General features: G+C 41.9%; 3 protein-coding genes across 7 annotated transcripts; all 3 read right to left on the bottom strand.

Moving 5' to 3' along the window:
* Positions 1-229: 229 nt before the first annotated feature.
* Positions 230-4,086, bottom strand: LOC136967902 (tRNA methyltransferase 10 homolog A-like). 3 transcript variants are annotated; one of them, XM_067261897.1, is made up of 7 exons: positions 3,635-4,086; positions 2,426-3,138; positions 2,104-2,266; positions 1,870-2,016; positions 1,613-1,762; positions 1,380-1,485; positions 230-1,026 (listed from the first exon to the last, which is right to left on the bottom strand). In XM_067261897.1, exons 1-7 carry the CDS (start codon positions 4,049-4,051, stop codon positions 794-796), a joined length of 1,929 nt encoding a protein of 642 aa, XP_067117998.1. In that variant the 5' UTR covers positions 4,052-4,086; the 3' UTR covers positions 230-793. The 3 variants fall into 3 exon arrangements, with proteins under 3 accessions (XP_067117998.1, XP_067118000.1, XP_067117999.1); XM_067261898.1 differs by having other exon boundaries at positions 920-1,150; XM_067261899.1 differs by lacking the exon at positions 3,635-4,086 and having other exon boundaries at positions 2,410-2,483.
* Positions 4,087-5,780: 1,694 nt separating this feature from the next.
* On the bottom strand, positions 5,781-9,226 carry LOC136967630 (tRNA methyltransferase 10 homolog A-like). 2 transcript variants are annotated; one of them, XM_067261483.1, is made up of 7 exons: positions 8,767-9,226; positions 7,411-8,123; positions 7,067-7,229; positions 6,833-6,979; positions 6,558-6,707; positions 6,325-6,430; positions 5,781-6,152 (listed from the first exon to the last, which is right to left on the bottom strand). In XM_067261483.1, the coding sequence occupies exons 1-7, from the start codon at positions 9,211-9,213 to the stop codon at positions 5,923-5,925; spliced, it is 1,956 nt and encodes a 651-aa protein (XP_067117584.1). In that variant the 5' UTR covers positions 9,214-9,226; the 3' UTR covers positions 5,781-5,922. The 2 variants fall into 2 exon arrangements, with proteins under 2 accessions (XP_067117584.1, XP_067117585.1); XM_067261484.1 differs by lacking the exon at positions 8,767-9,226 and having other exon boundaries at positions 7,395-7,524.
* Positions 9,227-11,003: 1,777 nt separating this feature from the next.
* Positions 11,004-13,123, bottom strand: trmt10a (tRNA methyltransferase 10A). Of its 2 annotated transcripts, none has more exons than XM_067261894.1 (6): positions 12,683-13,123; positions 12,256-12,418; positions 12,008-12,154; positions 11,749-11,898; positions 11,516-11,621; positions 11,004-11,280 (listed from the first exon to the last, which is right to left on the bottom strand). In XM_067261894.1, the coding sequence occupies exons 1-6, from the start codon at positions 12,820-12,822 to the stop codon at positions 11,111-11,113; spliced, it is 876 nt and encodes a 291-aa protein (XP_067117995.1). In that variant the 5' UTR covers positions 12,823-13,123; the 3' UTR covers positions 11,004-11,110. The 2 variants fall into 2 exon arrangements, with proteins under 2 accessions (XP_067117995.1, XP_067117994.1); XM_067261893.1 differs by having other exon boundaries at positions 11,004-11,340; positions 12,683-13,121.
* Positions 13,124-13,438: the final 315 nt, after the last annotated feature.

Raw genomic sequence — 13,438 nt, 5'->3', positions numbered from 1 at the left:
TGGCGCTGCGCAAGGCAGATGCTACACATACGGGTTGAGAGCTTGTTTACATACTCAAATATCAAAGTAAGAGGCTGTAATTTGGTCTGCAGCAATATAAGGTGTGTACATATCGGTGAGTTACTTAGTTTACTCTTTGCTGCTATATATCTTCTTTGAGAAATTACCGGAAGAAACAGTCATGGACGATAATGGGTAACAATGACTAGTGGGAGTTTGCTTGCTTTGCAACCATATGGTTTATTTAACAGCTATTTTTCAAACTTGTATTTCTCTCAAATATATTAAGTACAACAGAAAAGCATATCATTAACATCTCAAAGGAGTTTTGGGCAAAATGGTGTGTCTGTGTGTCTTTCTACAAAGTTTGGCCATGTCCATGTTAGTGAATCTGTTTATAAGTGAATGGTTGTTATCAGGCTTCTGCACAGCTTGATAACGACCCATTCTTTTGGGTCAGTGGGCCCTGAGGACCAGATTTGAAGACCATTGGTCTTAACGATGATTGGCACATCAATCCAAATGTTGAAAATCTTGTGTGACCCATCTACAAACACTTGAAGAAAACCTTTAAAAAACACAAACCCATGTAAAATACACACACACTTAAAAAATAAGACAACTGGCAAAATACAATTCAAAATATCTCAATTACAATTCAGCAACTAAACACACACTTAACATGTAGGATATCAACAACTTCAGTAAGCACTTTCACAAAATTATTTTCAACCTAAATTCCTTCTCAAAGAGCACTAGTTTATCCAAAAGGCTGCTCTTTAAGAGACTGGATTCATTTTGCTTCTATTTGTTCATTTGCTCCTTCTTGTTGGTCCGGCATGCTTGATGTATTATCTTTGACAGTGTTGGTCCCGTCTGACTCTCTGTCTGAATCCTCGTCCTCCTTGTCTTCCACTGCTTGTCCATTCTGGTCAACAGGAACCGCCCCTTTCCTCTGAGGCAGGACTGTGAAGAAGGCCTCTTGCCAATCACCCATCTCCATATATGACAGAATGATCTCAAATACTGGAGACACAAATAAACTTGACATTATTGTCTAAAAGTCACTCAGCAACCTGAAGGTGAGGAAGGTATGGGTCCCTGCATTGGCTGTGCACAGGTAACCTGCCTGAAGCCCTCTGCAGTAATTCTGTAAGTAGAAACATCCACAGATATCGAACCATTTACTGTAGACAGCAGATTCAAGCCCATCCCTATGCATACTTACAAAAAATGTTTGTCTATAAACGCTGGGTATACCCATGGGATGTATGTTATTGAGGGCATGATGAAGAGAACCATGTCAAAAGTCATGTCAAACCTGTCTGATGAAGAATTAATTTAAAGGATCTTTGGTCAATGTGCTTTGGCTTCCTTACCGTGATTGACTGCGAGCACTTTCCGGCTGTTCATCTTAACGAAGCTTTCTAGAGGGAGCTGTGCATGCTGAATCCCCAGCTCCTTGGCTCTCTCAAAGGAGATCCCCTTTCACCCAGTCATCCAAAACAAAACAGTCAGGTTTGTATTGTCAGTGAAGAAATTCTACAAATTGATTGTAGATTTGAATACTTGGGGTGGGTGTTGCGTATGGCGCACATTAAGTAAATCTGACCTTGTGGTGGTTGTGGTCGACCAGGCCTCCGATGACATAGGCTTTGGTGTCGTCCAGTTCAGTCAGCACATTTGGGGAGTCAGAGGTGAGGTACACTAGCTCCTCTCTGGGTATGACTTCATGGTAGTGCTCCGTTTTGATAGTTATATCCTGTCCAAGGAAAACACACACACAAATGTACTTAAATGTGCATATGTGGACCAAGTTGATGAGGAAATCAAGAGTGTGTGTGGGGGATGGGGGGCGACGACACTTGCCTTCCAATTCACCCATCCTTTGTCAGTTTCATCCATGTTTTGTTTTAACTGTCCACCGAGACTAGTTAAATAAAACTGTACAGGGTGTAAAGTTCGTTGATTCTCTGCATAGCATCTCTTGATTTGCTCGTGGAGCTTCCTCACGTCCTTCACATGGGGGGGGAGTGATTCAATACAACATTTCTATGATTTACGAAGAAAGAACGGTCCCATCTCTCTAGATTCATGTTTTACCTTAAACATCATGAGGCTGTCAAAGCTGCAGTCCACCACTAGTCTCAGAGGACTGGGCTGCACCTCACTGCGTAGACGCTTGCGGCTCACCCATTCAGCTCCCTCTTCCTCTTGAGTTGATTGCTCCTGTCGCCTCTTTTGTCTCTTTTCCTTGCACATCTGCCTGTGAAAAAGAACACAATTAAAACATAATACATGGATTATTTTTCCTATCATGGTACATTGACACCTTCCAAAATGTCTGAAGTCGCTGCCGGCTAAATAACTACTTCCCACTGATACTTTTTTTTACAATACATTGCTTACTTGCTATCTGGCTTACCCAGCCTGGGAACCAGATGAGTTTACAAGGTCATGTTTTAGTTGAGAATCCCTCTGTCTGTGTGTGCCAATCGCACCCCCAAGGTCAATGCCCTCCTCATCTTGGCCAGCAGAATCAGTGAGCCCATCTGCTCCTGAGGTCGGGAGCACCTCTTTCTGCACCTCCAACAGCTGAAGACCCTCCCCACAAGTGTGTGGAAACTCCTTCAGCTTCCCTATTGCATGACAGTGAGTGGTTGTAATGGCCATTTTGCTCAGCTTCTTAAAAACGGCCTTCCTTGCCCCGCCATGCAGTAGTATGCTATTTAGGTAATAAGAAAAGGCAGACATGCGAGGTTCTCTTCCTCTCAAAGCGATAGCAGCCGCAGCACAAGTGGAAGGAAGAGAATGGTTGGTGGCAGTTGAAAAGATGGATAACAGGAATGGCGAAAGACGCTTGAGATCTGACTCTAAACTGGAAAATGAAAAAGACTTCAGATCCTCAGGTGATGACCTCCACAGAATGAAACCATGGCTAGGGTTGCAGAGGGTTTTGCATTCATGCTGAACTAGCTCAAGAATTTTAACTTTGATTTCTTCCACAAGGTCCTTGTGTCTCATTATCAAGCCAGCAGCTGTTTTCCAGTTCTTCTTGCTGATGTTGTTCACAATCCCAGCATCATCTGGATGGCAGACATTGCAGACCGTTTTGCTTGATGGGTAATGGGTGATGACCTGAAAAGGTAAAGGAAAGGTCTCGTCAATATGTGAAGGATTGTGTTGGACTAGACATTGCCATTGTGATCAAATACACTGACTGTTAAATAAAGTGTGCTGAATTTGATTTGTTAAGATACCCAGTTGCTATTGCAAGATCAGATATATCCTACTCTTCCAGTGCATGAAAGAGGGATGGTTTGCGCGTACCATCATCCTCGCCTTCAACCGTATAGCTAACCTACCAATCGCCATAAAAAACACGTCAAAGAAGTATCACTGCAAAAAAAAAACTCTGCTCAGGCATGTGAGGTCACAGCAAGGAAGGCTACTGTACTATTTGCTCAGGCCATATTTTAATAGGCTACCAAATTAACTTTAGACTGCCTGGAAGTGGTAGCCTACAGAATGGATGCTATTAAGACAGTTGGCCACCGAGTCATGTTATTCTCAATGTAAAAATGTTATATTTAAGGAGCAGGAGTTTGACAGCTTAACTTTACAATATGCTCACCTCTGTAATACTTCGCCGTGCAGACATGGATATTCTGGTCTGACTTGGATCTGGCGGATTGGGCCAAAATTTATGAAGAACCCTCCTCGGCATCTTTGAAGCAGGAGGGTCCCAATTACTTTGATCTGCTGCTTTTGCTGCAGACTCTTGTTCACTCGAATCGGATTGTTTTTCTTCCTCTTCCCATTTTCTGAAAACGGGTAAATCCCGTTCGATTCTTGAAAGTATGCTGGTACACCTTCGGCAAGTTCGTATAGATTTTTCGGGACTTCTTTTCAAAGTCAATCCTAGATCAATTAGTCGATCAAAAACGGTTTTGACATTTGATGTTTTTTCAAATATTTTTGTTGACTGACTAAACACACCTTTTATTTTCAAATTCTTATGGCAAAAACGGCAAAATTCGTCCACAGACATATTGACGCTTCACCATCACATCACGCTGTAGTCTGTTTACATGTTTCCGTCGCTCAGTGCTACGTAACACGTTTCGTTGTTCTAGTTTTACGGCGGTTGGCATCCAGTTTATTGGTGCATTACCGCATCTTTCCGCGAGTATGAACAGTGAATCAGAGAATGGACTTTCAATCGAATCCCCCCCAAAACACTTACACACGCCCTAAAATACATATTATCCTCCACGCTTACAACATAGTCCTATTATAAAATCCTTATTCATTGATATCAGCCACCCAGCACTCCATCTCAGCTTCACTATCAAATCTTGTTAAGCCCCTGTAGCCTATCCCTTAACTGGGGCAAGGGCCCTGCTGGGGAGGACTGGGGTAAGATGTCCCTGTCTGAGGACTGGGCCATGCCCAGTCACTATGACATGCATCTGGAATTAAGGAAAATTAATTTCCCTTAGCCTTGTGCTCTCTCACCAATGCGAAGTAATCATTTAAATGTGAAATCACGCACCCTTACTTTCCTCAGAATCTTTCTGTGTCCCATTACCCCCACAACTCAAGCCCACATGATCCACTAACTCCTCTTACTGACATCCCTCACAAGCATGTCTGGTGTTTCTCTACCACTTACATTGTTTTGATTATTACAGTGTGCCAACCTTAATCTTGCCAACAATTTCCCCTCTCCGGTTTCCACTACCTACCCTGATCAATTTGACACTTTTAAATTTGATATACATGCCTTCCTTTCCCAAATAGTTCTAGTCATAATCTATTTGATCTATTAAGTATCACAGAAAATGTAATCGTAACAATTAACAAACTTTATAACATGCTGTTTATGTGATGTTTTTTAATGACTATGGCTACATGTATTTGGCACCAAATCACTACCATTAGTGAACTGAACATGAATTAAAAAATATATTATTATTAGTTAACATCGTTCTAGATGATTGGCACATCAAGCCAAATGCTGAAAATCTAGTGTGACCCATCTACAAGCACTTCAAGACCTTAAAAGAAACACATATGGGCCATCTTCCTCCACTGGCTTCCCATAACGGCCTGCATCAGATTCAAGACTCTGGTACTGACCTTCCGAGCGGTGAACGGGACTGCACCCGACTACATCAAGTCTCTCCTCCAGCCTTACACCCCCACCCGCCACCTACAGTCTTCTTCTGACAACCGTCTGGTGGTCCCAACACAAGCTCTTCTCCTGTCTGGCCCCCCAATGGTGGAATCAACTCCCCACCTCTATCAGAGACACTGACTGTCTCCCCACCTTCAAGAAAAGTCTCAAGACGCACTTGTTCTGGGAGTACAACGATACTTAGGGGATGGTTTGCTGGACCTGATGTTAGTTTCCTCCAGGATCACAAATGACTTATTGAGACTTGTTGCTCTTGCTGGTTAGTTGTAACTGATAAAAAATTATTGTACTCACTGTGAAATATATTACTGTTGCTTGCTTTTCTACAGGTACACCTCTTGCACTTTGAGGTTCATTTTGTTTAATTGTAACTTGTTTAACTACATGCTCTTGTGGTTCTGGCCTTTGGCACTTATTTGGTTTTTCACAACGTATGTTTCATGTTTTGGTTACCTGCAATGTTTGAGGCTATCTCGTTATGATCAGTGACCTATGCACTTTTGTAAAGCTCTCTTTTGGAAGTTGCTTTGGATAAAAGCATCTGCTAAATGAATAAATGTAAATGCATGGAAAACAAGCACAAAATACAATTTTTTAACTCAAATGGGAAAAATTTCAATTACAACAACATCAGTAGGCAGAAACAAAATATTTTAAATCTTAATGGATTCTTAGAGCACTGTAGTCTCTGCAAAATGCCACTATTTAGAAGCCTCAATTGACTATGCTTCTATTTGTTCATTTGCTCCTTCTTGTTGGTCCGGCATGCTTGATGTATTATCTTTGACAGTGTTGGTCCCGTCTGACTCTCTGTCTGAATCCTCGTCCTCCTTGTCTTCCACTGCTTGTCCATTCTGGTCAACAGGAACCGCCCCTTTCCTCTGAGGCAGGACTGTGAAGAAGGCCTCTTGCCAATCACCCATCTCCATATACGACAGAATGATCTCAAATACTGGAGACACAAATAAACTTGACATTATTGTCTAAAAGTGACTCAGCTACCTGAAGGTGAGGAAGGTATGGGTCCCTGCATTGGTTGTGCACAGGTAACCTGCCTGAAGCCCTCTGCAGTAATGTGCCTTCCCATTCTGTTTGTAGAAACTTCCATAGGAGGACTTCCTTACCGTGATTGACTGCGAGCACTTTCCGGCTGTTCATCTTGACGAAGCTTTCTAGAGGGAGCTGTGCATGCTGAATCCCCAGCTCCTTGGCTCTCTCTAAGGAGATCCCCTTTCACCCAGTCATCCAAAACAAAACAGTCAGGTCTGTATTGTCAGTGAAGAAATTCTACAAATTGATTGTAGATTTGAATACTTGGGGCGGGTGTTGGGCATGGCGCACATTAAGTAAATCTGACCTTGTGGTGGTTGTGGTCGCCCAGGCCTCCGATGACATAGGCTTTGGTGTCGTCCAGTTCAGTCAGCACATTTGGGGAGTCAGAGGTGAGGTACACTAGCTCCTCTCTGGGTATGACTTCATGGTAGTGCTCCGTTTTGATAGTTATATCCTGTCCGGGGAATACACACACACAAATTTCAGTATGATTTAAATGTGCACGTGTGGACCGAGTTGATGAGGGAATCAAAAGTGTGTGTGTGTGTGTGTGTGGGGGACAACAACGACGACACTTGCCTTCCAATTCACCCATCCTTTGTCAGTTTCATCCATGTTTTGTTTTAACTGTCCACCGAGACTGGTTAAATAAAACTGTACAGGGTGTAAAGTGCGTCGATTCTCTGCATAGCACCTCTGGATTTGCTTGTGGAGCTTCCTCACGTCCTTCACATGGGGGGGGAGTGATTCAATACAACATTTCTATGATTTACGAAGAAAGAACGGTCCCATCTCTCTAGATTCATGTTTTACCTTGAACATCATGAGGCTGTCAAAGCTGCAGTCCACCACTAGTCTCAGAGGACTGGGCTGCACCTCACTGCGTAGACGCTTGCGGCTCACCCATTCAGCTCCCTCTTCCTCTTGAGTTGATTGCTCCTGTCGCCTCTTTTGTCTCTTTTCCTCGCACATCTGCCTGTGAAAAAGAACACAATTAAAACATAATACATGGATTATTTTTCCTATCATGGTACATTGTGACACCTTCCAAAATGTCTGAAGTCGCTGCCGGCTAAATAACTACTTCTCACTGATACTTTCGATGTAGGATTAGTCTAACGACATTCAATACATTTCTTACTTGCTATCTGGCTTACCCAGCCTTGGAACCAGATGAGTTTACAAGGTCATGTTTTAGTTGAGAATCCCTCTGTCTGTGTGTGCCAATCGCACCCCCGAGGTCAATGCCCTCCTCATCTTGGCCAGCAGAATCAGTGAGCCCATCTGCTCCTGAGGTCGGGAGCACCTCTTTCTGCACCTCCAACAGCTGAAGACCCTCCCCACAAGTGTGTGGAAACTCCTTCAGCTTCCCTACTGCATTACAGTGAGTGGTTGTAATGGCCATTTTGCTCAGCTTCTTAAAAACGGCCTTCCTTGCCCCGCCATGCAGTAGTATGCTATTTAGGTAATAAGAAAAGGCAGACATGCGAGGTTCTCTTCCTCTCAAAGCGATAGCAGCCGCAGCACAAGTGGAAGGAAGAGAATGGTTGGTGGCAGTTGAAAAGATGGATAACAGGAATGGCGAAAGACGCTTGAGATCTGACTCTAAACTGGAAAATGAAAAAGACTTCAGATCCTCAGGTGATGACCTCCACAGAATGAAACCCTGGCTAGGGTTGCAGAGGGTTTTGCATTCATGCTGAACTAGCTCAAGAATTTTAACTTTGATATCTTCCACAAGGTCCTTGTGTTTTATTATCAAGCGAGCAGCTGTTTTCCAGTTCTTCTTGCTGATGTTGTTCACAATCCCAGCATCATCTGGATGGCAGACATTGCAGACCGTTTGGCCTGATGGGTAATGGGTGATGACCTGAAACATAAAGGAAAGGTTTCATCAATATGTGTTTCATCGTGTAAAAAATAAAAGTCCATAATCCAAAGAGTGTATACTATTGTTTGTTTACTTAGATTAGAATAAAAAATATAACATTGTCAGGATAGTATTTTTAACAGAATAGTATTGGTCAAAAAACTGGTGCTTCAAGGTCCAAAAAACTAATGAATGTTTCGCGGGGATTCTTGCCTTTCACGTGCAAACAAACAGCCAATCAAATAAGGTAGAACATGGCTACAACACCAGTTGCTATTGCAAAATCAGATTTATCCTTCTCTTCCAGTGCATGAAAGAGGGATGGTTTGCGTGTACCATCATCCTCGCTTTCTCCCGTATCTACCCTACCAATCGCCATAAAAAACACGGCAAAGAAGTATCACTGCAAAAAAAAACTGCTCAGGCATGTGAGGTCACAGCAAGGAAGGCTACTGTACTATTTGCTCAGGCCATATTTTAATAGGCTACCAAATTAACTTTCGACTGCCTGGCAGTGGTAGCCTACAGAATGGATGCTATTAAGACAGTTGGCAATCGAGTCCATGTTATTCTCAATGTCGAAATATGTTATATTTAAGGAGCAGGAGTTTGACAGCTTAATTCAACTTTACAATATGCTCACCTCTGTAATACTTCGCCGTGCAGACATGGATATTCTGGTTTGACTTGGATCTGGCGGATTGGGCCAAAATTTATGAAGAACCCTCTTTGGCATCTTTGAAGCAGGAGGGTCCCAATTACTTTGATCTGCTGCTTTTGGTGCCGACGCTTGTTCAGTCGAATCGGATTGTTTTTCTTCCTGTTCACTCGAATCGGATTGTTTTTCTTCCTCTTCCCATTTTCTGAAAACGGTTAAATCCCGTTCGATTCTTGAAAGTATGCTGGTACACCTTCGACAAGTTCGTATAGATTTTTCGGGACTTCTTTTCAAAGTCAATCCTAGATCAATTAGTCGATCAAAAACGGTTTTGGCATTTGATGTTTTTTCAAATATTTTTGTTGACTGACTAAAAACACCTTTTATTTTCAAATTTTTATGGCAAAAACGGCAAAATTCGTCCACAGACATATTGACGCTTCACCATCACATCACGCTGTAGTCTGTTTACATGTTTCCGTCGCTCAGTGCTACGTAACACGTTTCGTTGTTCTGGTTTTACGGTGGTTCGGCATCCAGTTTATTGGTGCATTAGGTGCATTACCGCATCCTTCCGCGAGTGTGAACAGTGAATCAGAGAATGATAATGGACTTTCAATCGAATCCCCTCCAAAACACTTACACACACCCTAAAATACATATTATCCTCCACGCTTACAACATAGTCCTACTATAAAATCCTTTCTCATTGATATCAGCCACCCAGCACTCCATCTCTGTTACACTATCAAATCTTGTTAAGTCCCTGTAGCCTATCCCTTAAGAAAATGAATTGCCCTAAACCTGTGCTCTCTCACCAATGCGCAGTAATCAATTAAATGTGAAATCACGCACCCCTACTTTCCTCAGCATCTTTCTGTGTCCCATTACCCCCACAACTCAAGCCCACGTGATCCACTAACTCCTCTTACTGACATCCCTCACAACACAAGCATGTCTGGTGTTTCTCTACCACTTACATTGTTCAGATTATTACAGTGTGCCAACCTTAATCTTGCCAACAATTTCCCCTCTCCGGTTTCCACTACCTACTCTGATCAATTTGACACGTTTACATTTGATATACAGTACCAGTCAAAGGTTTGGACACGTTTTCCCATTGGGTTGTGTCCAAACCTTTGACTGGTACTGTATATACCATTATACTCTCACATATATACCGGCATACTCTCTTACATGCACAGCCAAACTTTCCTTTATTTACTTCATACTCTCTTCCACAGATTGCTATTCTCTCTTACACACACTAAAATACCCTCTTATATGCACCATCATATGGACAATATGTAAGAGAGACAAATAGTATGTGTGAAACAGAATGATAGTATATGTAAGTAAGATTAATCGTCTATGTGAATAAGAATAGTTATATGTAAGAACCAGTGGCAATTTCTTTAAGACTGCAAGGGAAGCTCAGCTTCCCCTAAAATGTCAAAAAATTTATGGTCAAATATTTACTACTGTTAACATTTTAAATGCGTTAGAACACGTTCATATCGACGACGAGTTCGTTCAGAATCAGCAACATATATTAGCAGGTCGACTGACTGATTTCCTTCTCATACATTCCCTTAGCGTCACAGTGCATTTCCCTGTTGAAGCCTATGGAGGACCAAACCTGCCATAATTAAAAATAAATGAATAAATAAATGTATCAATAAATAAATAAAAATGTATGAAAATATATTAATTATGTATTTTTTTAAGTATTTATTTTTATATTCATTTATTTCTTTCCTCATTTATTTCTGTATTTATTTCTTTCTGTATTTCCTTGTCCTTAAGCTAATGAGGTAAACTGTCAATCAATGTACAGCACCAGTCAAAAGTTTGGACACAACCCAATGGGACAATGTGTCCAAACCTTTAACTGGTACTGTACATGCCTTCCTTTCCCAAAAAGTTATATTCATAATCTCTTTGATCTATTAAGTATTACAGAAAATGTCATTGTAACAATTAACAAACTTTATAACATGCTGTTTATGTGATGTTTTTGAACGACTGGACGGATTTGGCACCAAATCACTACCATTAGTGAACTGAACATGAATTAAAAGATATATTATTATTAGTTAACATCGTTCTAGATGATTGGCACATCAAGCCAAATGCTGAAAATCTAGTGTGTCCCATCTACAAGCACTTCAAGACCTTAAAAGAAACACATATGGGCCATGGAAAACAAGCACAAAATACAATTTTTAAACTCAAAAAGTCAGTAAGCAGAAACAAAATATTTTAAATCTTAATGGATTCTTAAAGCACTGTAGCCTAAAAAAAGCCACTCTTTAAAAGCCTCAATTGACTATGCTTCTATTTGTTCATTTGCTTCTTCTTGTTGGTCCGGCATGCTTGATGTATTATCTTTGACAGTGTTGGTCCCGTCTGACTCTCTGTCTGAATCCTCGTCCTCCTTGTCTTCCACTGCTTGTCCATTCTGGTCAACAGGAACCGCCCCTTTCCTCTGAGGCAGGACTGTGAAGAAGGCCTCTTGCCAATCACCCATCTCCATATATGCCAGAATGATCTCAAATACTGGAGACACAAATAAACTTGACATTATTGTCTAAAAGTCACTCAGCAACCTGAAGGTGAGGAAGGTATGGGTCCCTGCATTGGTTGTGCACAGGTAACCTGCCTGAGGCCCTCTCAAGTAATGCCTTCCCATTCTGTTGATTCTGCTGAAACTTCCCTAGGGGGGCTTCCTTACCGTGATTGACTGCGAGCACTTTCCGGCTGTTCATCTTGACGAAGCTTTCTAGAGGGAGCTGTGCATGCTGAATCCCCAGCTCCTTGGCTCTCTCAAAGGAGATCCCCTTTCACCCAGTCATTCAAAACAAAACAGTCAGGTTTGTATTGTCAGTGAAGAAATTCTACAAATTGATTGTAGATTTGAATACTTGGGGTGAGTGTTGCGTATGGCGCACATTAAGTAAATCTGACCTTGTGGTGGTTGTGGTCAACCAGGCCTCCGATGACATAGGCTTTGTTGTCGTCCAGTTCAGTCAACACATTTGGGGAGTCAGAGGTGAGGTACACTAGCTCCTCTCTGGGTATGACTTCATGGTAGTGCTCCGTTTTGATAGTTATATCCTACACACACACACAAATTTCAGTATGATTTAAATGTGCACGTGTGGACCGAGTTGATGAGGGAATCAAAAGTGTGTGTGTGTGGGGGATGGGGGGCGACGACACTTGCCTTCCAATTCACCCATCCTTTGTCAGTTTCATCCATGTTTTGTTTTAACTGTCCACCGAGACTGGTTAAATAAAACTGTACAGGGTGTAAAGTGCGTCGATTCTCTGCATAGCACCTCTGGATTTGCTTGTGGAGCTTCCTCACGTCCTTCACATGGGGGGGGGGGGGGGGGGGGGGAGTTATTCAATACAACATTTCTATGATTTACGAAGAAAGAACGGCCCCATCGCTCTCAATTCATGTTTTACCTTGAACATCATGAGGCTGTCAAAGCTGCAGTCCACCACTAGTCTCAGAGGACTGGGCTGCACCTCACTGCGTAGACGCTTGCGGCTCACCCATTCAGCTCCCTCTTCCTCTTGAGTTGATCGCTCCTGTCGCTTCTTTTGCCTCTTCTCCTTGCGCCTCTGCCTGAGAAATAGAACACAATCCAAACCATTTTAATATATATCTAGGAATGCTCTTACAAACGAATGGATGAGATGTCAAGAGAGAATCAAACAACACATAAAAAGAAAATGTTGCATGCTTTGATTGTGTAAATCAGGATGAAGACAAAGGAATCATGATTTTTTTTTGCCAGGTCTCAAAAAAGTTTCTTCCCGCACAGGATGTAGGTGTAATGTAGGCTACATACTTGGCAGAGATTACATAACATCAGCTGTGGTTCCTTACTTTCGAAGGTCCCTCTGCTCCTCCCATTGCTGATGTTTCAAGAGTTTTTTCCTCTGCCTTTTTGAAATAGTGTCTGTCTGACTGTTATTGGAATCTCCACACGAGGGTTCTGTAATCACATCATTTCCCTCGTGGGACATTGTGACACCTTCCAAAATGTCTAATGTTGTAGCCAGCTAGCTAGCAACTTTCCACTGATACTGGCTATACACTGGCTAGCAGGCTTACCAGACTTTTTTTGCTTGTCTAGCGTTATCTCATTGCCTAGCCAGCACAGCAGCCAGCTTGTAACGTTGTGTGGTGATGCTGTTGTGTGGTGTACGCACGAGCGAACAAACGTATTCAATCGAACGGAATATAAGTCGTTAAAGCAGTACAAAACCGTAATTATTTACACTTGTTTGCTAACATGTTGAGAACAGTCTTCAAACTAACATGACATGTGAAAGATTGTCGCATTTTATTGACGTCATGTCAACCGCTCACGTGACGTAGACAGTTTTAGTGAGTTTTTAAAACGCATCTATTTCAAGTGAAGTAATACCATCGGTCGTCTATGGATACACACACATAACCTACATGCATAACTACATAAAGCCACAGAAAGTCCTGGTTCTTATTTTGGACTAGAAATAGACCTTCCACAGAAATATAGGGAATTTGTTCGAATTTTATTATTGTCATTTCACATGCTTTTGTCAGCAGTCATTACAAATGATAGTACACATTTTACGTTTATTCATTTTTTTATCAGTG

The sequence above is a fragment of the Osmerus mordax genome, chromosome 23 (assembly GCF_038355195.1).
Source record: "Osmerus mordax isolate fOsmMor3 chromosome 23, fOsmMor3.pri, whole genome shotgun sequence".
NCBI classification, from domain to species: Eukaryota; Metazoa; Chordata; class Actinopteri; order Osmeriformes; family Osmeridae; genus Osmerus; species Osmerus mordax.
Note: the sequence above shows the minus strand (reverse complement) of the source record. Positions and strands in the feature narration are given on the sequence as shown.

What these genes read in the sequence shown, in the direction of transcription:
- LOC136967902 (XM_067261897.1), bottom strand. Translation starts at nt 4,051, where the DNA reads ATGTCTGTGGACGAATTTTGCCGTTTTTGCCATAAGAATTTGAAAATA. An exon ending in TCATCTGGTTCCCAGGCTGG is followed by an intron (nt 2,267 to 2,425) that starts GTAAGCCAGATA and finishes TCTTTTTCACAG; the next exon opens with GCAGATGTGCAAGGAAAAGA. An exon ending in AGTGCTCGCAGTCAATCACG is followed by an intron (nt 1,027 to 1,379) that starts GTAAGGAAGCCA and finishes TTGTGTCTCCAG; the next exon opens with TATTTGAGATCATTCTGTCA.
- LOC136967630 (XM_067261483.1), bottom strand. Translation starts at nt 9,213, where the DNA reads ATGTCTGTGGACGAATTTTGCCGTTTTTGCCATAAAAATTTGAAAATA. An exon ending in TCATCTGGTTCCAAGGCTGG is followed by an intron (nt 7,230 to 7,410) that starts GTAAGCCAGATA and finishes TCTTTTTCACAG; the next exon opens with GCAGATGTGCGAGGAAAAGA. An exon ending in AGTGCTCGCAGTCAATCACG is followed by an intron (nt 6,153 to 6,324) that starts GTAAGGAAGTCC and finishes TTGTGTCTCCAG; the next exon opens with TATTTGAGATCATTCTGTCG.
- trmt10a (XM_067261893.1), bottom strand. Translation starts at nt 12,822, where the DNA reads ATGTCCCACGAGGGAAATGATGTGATTACAGAACCCTCGTGTGGAGAT. An exon ending in GAGCAGAGGGACCTTCGAAA is followed by an intron (nt 12,419 to 12,682) that starts GTAAGGAACCAC and finishes TCTATTTCTCAG; the next exon opens with GCAGAGGCGCAAGGAGAAGA. An exon ending in AGTGCTCGCAGTCAATCACG is followed by an intron (nt 11,341 to 11,515) that starts GTAAGGAAGCCC and finishes TTGTGTCTCCAG; the next exon opens with TATTTGAGATCATTCTGGCA.